Consider the following 5,711-nt stretch of genomic DNA (forward strand, 5'->3'; position numbering starts at 1 on the left):
TTTCTCCGTTAACCGTATATGTGTTCTGGGCACGGGTCCTCATTCCCGTCGGCCCTGATACTCTTTTTCCTAAGAAATGTGGGTGGTTTTTACAACGTGGGAGACTTACAAAGAGAACAAGTTTAAACGTTCCGAGGCAGGGTTCCGAGGCAAACCCAAGACTAGAAAAAGTGCGGGCTACTCTGACTGACGGATTCCGTGGCACACCGACCTCCCACGTGTCTTCCAGGAAACTGGAGGAAGCCGGGAGGCGACGGGGTGGAAAGGAGACCGGGGCGCTGGAAGTCTGGGGCGAGCGGGAGGGACGTCGCGCGGGGAGCCTGGGAACAAGGCTCGGCAGCGTGGCTGGGGGCGTTGGCCTCGAGCGCCGACGAAGCGCACCCCCACGCGGTTTGCTCCCCCGCCTTGGAGTGGCGGCGGGGCGGGGAGAGGGAGAGCGAGGAAAATCGGGGAGACCCTCCCCCGGAGAGCGACAGGTGGGCGCGCGGCCAGCCCCGCGCCGGCGGCTTCCGCGAGGCGCCTCCCTGGGCCCTGCGAGCCGCCGTAGCCCCGCCCCCGGCGCGTGGCGCCCGTGACGTTGGGCGCGCGGGCCACTCTCCTTTCGGAGGTCGCGCTCTTCCGAACGGTCGGGCCGAGCTGCGCACGCGCAGTCGGGAGGGGAAGTGAGGCGGTTTCCTCGGCGCCTTTTCCGGCGGCAGCGGCGGCGGCAGAGCTGGGAGGAGGCGGTGGAGGCCGGAGGGAACCCGCGCTTGGGGCGGCGGCTGGAGGTAACCTCACGGGCCGATCCCCGGGAGGCGGGCCGCGCCGGCCTCCGCACCCACGGAGCCCCGGCGGTAACTCCCTTCTCCCTTCTCTGTGTCCCTGCAGGCAGCACCGAGTTCCCGCGAGGATCCATGACCTGACGGGGCGCGGAGCCGCGCTCCTCGTCGGGTGACCCGGGTCGGTGCCGAGCCCGGTGCTCGCGGGCCGGCGGGAGGGCCGCGGTTGACCCGCTGCGTGCCGAGGCGGCGGAGGAGCTGCTGTCGGCGGCGCTCGCGCGGCGCCCGCGGGGGGAAGGGCAGTTCCGGGCCGGCCGCGCCTCGCCGCGCCGCGCCTCGCCTCAGCAGGGCGGCGGCTCTCCCGGCGCAGACGCAGGGCCCGGGCGGCGGGCGATGCCCGAGTGAGCGCAGGCCGGGCCCCGGCCCCTAGCAGGCAGCTTCGCGCAGGCGGGCCGCAGGGCGTCCTCGCGGCGGGGCGGCTTCGTTTCGATCTCGCGGCGGCGGCGGCGGCGTTGTAGGCTGAGGGGACCCGGGACACCTGAATGCCCCCGGCCCCGGCTCCTCCGACGCGATGGGGAAGGTGCTATCCAAGATCTTCGGGAACAAGGAAATGCGGATCCTCATGCTGGGCCTGGACGCAGCCGGCAAGACGACGATCCTGTACAAGTTGAAGCTGGGCCAGTCTGTGACCACCATTCCCACGGTGGGTTTCAACGTGGAGACGGTGACTTACAAAAACGTCAAGTTCAACGTGTGGGATGTGGGCGGCCAGGACAAGATCCGGCCGCTATGGCGGCATTACTACACCGGGACCCAGGGTCTGATCTTCGTGGTGGACTGCGCCGACCGCGACCGCATCGACGAGGCCCGCCAGGAGCTGCACCGCATTATCAATGACCGGGAGATGAGGGACGCCATAATCCTCATCTTCGCCAACAAGCAGGACCTGCCCGATGCCATGAAACCCCATGAGATCCAGGAGAAACTGGGCCTGACCCGGATTCGGGACAGGAACTGGTATGTGCAGCCCTCCTGTGCCACCTCTGGGGACGGACTCTATGAGGGGCTCACATGGTTAACCTCTAACTACAAATCCTAATGAGCATCCTCCACCCATCCCCCGGAAGGAGAGAAATCAAAAACCCATTCATAGGATTATCGCCACCATCATCAACCTCTTTCAATTGCCACTTTCTTTTTTGAATCTGAACTCTGGAGTTACTGTTCTGCGATTTAGTGGGGTTGGGGTTTCCTTTGTTAACTTTTTTCCTCTTTTTCCCCTTGGCTTTGCGTTAGGATGCTCTGATCTGATATTTGACACGAATACAGTGCTAGATGCTCTTGTGACTTCCAGCAAACGGGGTGGGGTAATAGCAGCTCTTGGTAAAATCCTTTATAATAATGGTTTGATTTTTTTATGTCGAGAGAATCTTTTTTCCCCCCAATGTATGCTTTTTTCCTTTTTGCCCAGTTTCTTATCACTTGCTGTAGATGGCTTATTTTGCATTCATGCAGACTATGTTGCAAGTCTGTTTCATCTAGTAAACTGAAAATTATTGCTTAATCAAACTGCCGTTTGTCTTTTATATTTAAGGCTCCCCCCTCCTTGTTAGTGCTAACTTTAGCAATTTCAAATGTGACCTTTTATATCCAAGACCAGTATGGGGAACTTAGCCCACAGTGGCAAAATAATGAGTAATACCAGTGTAATGTTCCAGTTGTACATCAGTGTGTTAAAACAGGTAATGTAAGGAATCCTTCAAGTGTCAGCTATTAAAGTGCATGAGTAGGAGTAAAACTCAAGTTCCCTTACCATAGTTAACTTACGCTGCATAAAACAACTCACCTCTACAAGGGTGCAGATCTTTTTCACTACAAAGTTGGTAACTTTGTTGTTTCCCTCTCTTCTTACCTTTAAAAATAGACTCTTTCCAGAAAATGGAGCAATAATGGTGTACGCCACACAGATGAAATATTTGTAGATACTTTAAGTGACTTTCGGGCAAAATCGGCATATGTTACCTTGTTTCAAATGTCTTAAGACAAGTTGCTTTAAAATTACTATTAATAAAACATTTAAAAAGTCTATTATGCACCTTTTCCTAGCTGGAAAAAAAAATACATTCCTGTTTTCACATTACAGCAACTGATCAAACTGAAGATATATGATCTTTTTTTATATATATATATAAATGAGTGATCTACATCTCCATTAATTAAAACACTGGAAAAGATGTTTTATTTTAAAAAAGGTATTTAGTTTTGTTTGACTGTAGAATTGACTCATGCAAATAGATATCCTGTTGGTTCAGTCGTGCAGTGTCCTTTAAGGGAGGAGATGTGCTTAATGAATGATGTCGACTGGAGGGATGACAAAGGGGGAGTAGGAGGACAGAAAGAACCTACAGATGACAATGAATGTAAATTTATTTTTCTTTAAGGGTAAACATTGTGCTCTCTGGTGAGACCCAGATCTTAACAAGATGAGCTGGTTAGGACCAGTTACTAGATTGAAACCACTATGGTAATATTTTGAACCAAATGTTAATGTTGATTCAGAATTGTGAAGCAGCATCTGGTTCTTGTGTAGCCTTAAGGATTAATATAGTGATCCTCAAGGAATGAAACTTAGGGGATTTCATAAATGTAGACTGCAAGGGCAGTATACAGGAAAAGGTGGAATGGTTCTGTTTATGAGGGTGTCTGAAAACTAAAGTCAAGCCGGATATCATGGTATAGTTGGACAGTATTGGTCCTTCACGTTTTGGCCATATTGTATAATGGAGCTTTTACCAAAGATGTATGAGAAACAGAAGGCTATACAAAAATGAGCTGTAAGTAAAACTAACTTCAAGCAGATGAGAAAAGGTGCTATGTTGTAGGCTCCTATTGGTGCAGAGGGATTTTGAAATCATGATGCAACTAAAGCCTGAAGTTCTCAGTTTCACATTAATAAAAATATCTCTAGAAATGAGGCTGATTCATATATTTAAGAACATAATAGTTGCTTTTTAAAATTCCCAAAGCTCCACCGTAAATGTAATTCTTAGTGTTTTAAATAATTACATTTTAAGGTACATAAATATGGTTATACAAATATCAATGCTATAGTAACATCCTGAAACAAAATAAGCACAAAGGTATAAATGCCTAAACTGGAGGAAACTTGAAACCCTCATGTTGATTCTTAAATGTAGTATTCTAACTTGTGACAGACAGATTGGTAGACAGCCATTTTTTTGTGTGTCTTAAAATAACTGGGGGCATAGTTAAAATTTTATACAAGTGATTGCTATTACTGAATGTTGCAGGTGAGGTGGGCTATTTTTAGTTTATTTGAAATGTCTGAAAAGGGTGGGAGGGGGGGAAACGCTTGAAATTTGAAAAACCTTAAACCTTTTGAAAAGAAACTGTAATTTTCACTTACATTTCTTTAAGAGTATATATAAAAGGTTTATAATTGATGTAGTTAAATTGAACCATAACCATTGGTGATTATGAAGCAGGAAATTAGAGACTGCAGAAAAAGTTATAATGGAAGAATTTAAAAAAAATAAGGTCTTAAAGATTTTGTTTAATTGCATCAATTTCTGTACTTGTGTGAATTTATAAACTTGCTAAGTTCTGACTGAGGTTAATCTTGTCTAATATAAGTAAATGAGTCTGTAGACTGTGATCCCCCTCCCCCAGCTAAAAGTGCAGTACTTGGAATTGTTCTTCACGGTTGTAGTGTTGCTGAAGCACTAACATGCAGAAAATAAAGGAATTACACAGTGCAGTTTCTCACGTTATGTTACTTGGAGTAGATAAGTGGGATGTACTGGAATCTTGGGCTATGTTATTCTCCAGGGATATATGGTAAAAAGTGAATTTGAGACTCGCCTGACTTATAAAAGATAAAAAAAAGATGTTCCCCTCTAAATAGTGGCTGTTTAAGGTCTTTCCTGTTTTAATTTTATCAAATCGTGTTTTGTGACAACTGAGAGTATTTAGGTTTCCCCTCCCCCTTGTAAAGACTAGGCAAGTGTTTCACCACAAGCTGGCTGGACCCTTGACTCCTTTTGCTTTAGTTTTCATTTTGAGGTAGGGACTTGTTAAGTTGCTTAGGTGGACTTTGAACTTGTGATCCTTGCTTCATCCTCCTAAAGTAAGGTTTATAAGCGATCTCCACCTTAGGAGGCTATCCTTTATTTTTTTCAAATTAGAGCCAGCATTTTGAAAGTACAAAATTATGTTTGTAAGAAATTGGCTTGCAGAATTCTTTTTCCTTTTTAGTTGTCTTAATCTTTTATAGAGTTTGATTCAAAAATTCTTTTAGAGTTCAAAGTTGCTTGCTTGATAACATAGCTATGTTAAAGGTAAAATTTTGGATGAGTAGCTTAAAATCATTTAAATATTCTTGTAAGCATTCCCTATACTAGTCTGTCAAGTTTTTTTTGTAGTTTTATTCTATAATGTCTTGATGTGATATATAGTATGATTTAGATCATACATTAAGACTGGGTTTGTTAGTGCCTACCTGTAATCCAAGTACTTGAGAGATGGAGGTAGGATCAGAAGTTTGAGGTCAGCCTGGTCTACATGAGATCCTGTTTTAACTAACCAACTAATAAGGCTCATATTGATACTTCTAGTATGTCTGTAACTGTGACTTACTGAGATATCCAAGGTCAGTTTTTCAGTGGTAACAGTAGAAAATATTTTCTGGTGGTTTGTAATACTTTAGATAGAAATTGAGCCACTGTATAGTCTGAATAGTGATACTTAACCTCCTACATTCCAGTTATCTTGTTCTCTCTCCTCTCTGCAGCTTGTAGTCAGAGAAGTCTTGTCTCTTAGACGTAATAATTATATTTGCAAACAGAATGTAGCAATTTTCAATATTTTTCATATCAGACTAATCACAGCATAACATTTGGAGCTTAGCTATCAGTAGAGTAGTATTTTGCTTGT

The 5,711-nt window shown here is 45.9% G+C and overlaps 1 protein-coding gene across 1 annotated transcript; it reads left to right on the top strand.

Moving 5' to 3' along the window:
* Positions 1-1,024: 1,024 nt before the first annotated feature.
* On the top strand, positions 1,025-4,536 carry Arf6 (ADP ribosylation factor 6). Its single transcript, XM_051195926.1, has one exon. The coding sequence runs from the start codon at positions 1,330-1,332 to the stop codon at positions 1,855-1,857; it is 528 nt and encodes a 175-aa protein (XP_051051883.1). The 5' UTR covers positions 1,025-1,329; the 3' UTR covers positions 1,858-4,536.
* Positions 4,537-5,711: the final 1,175 nt, after the last annotated feature.

The sequence above is a fragment of the Phodopus roborovskii genome, unplaced genomic scaffold (assembly GCF_943737965.1).
Source record: "Phodopus roborovskii unplaced genomic scaffold, PHOROB, whole genome shotgun sequence".
In the NCBI taxonomy this organism is placed as follows: domain Eukaryota; kingdom Metazoa; phylum Chordata; class Mammalia; order Rodentia; family Cricetidae; genus Phodopus; species Phodopus roborovskii.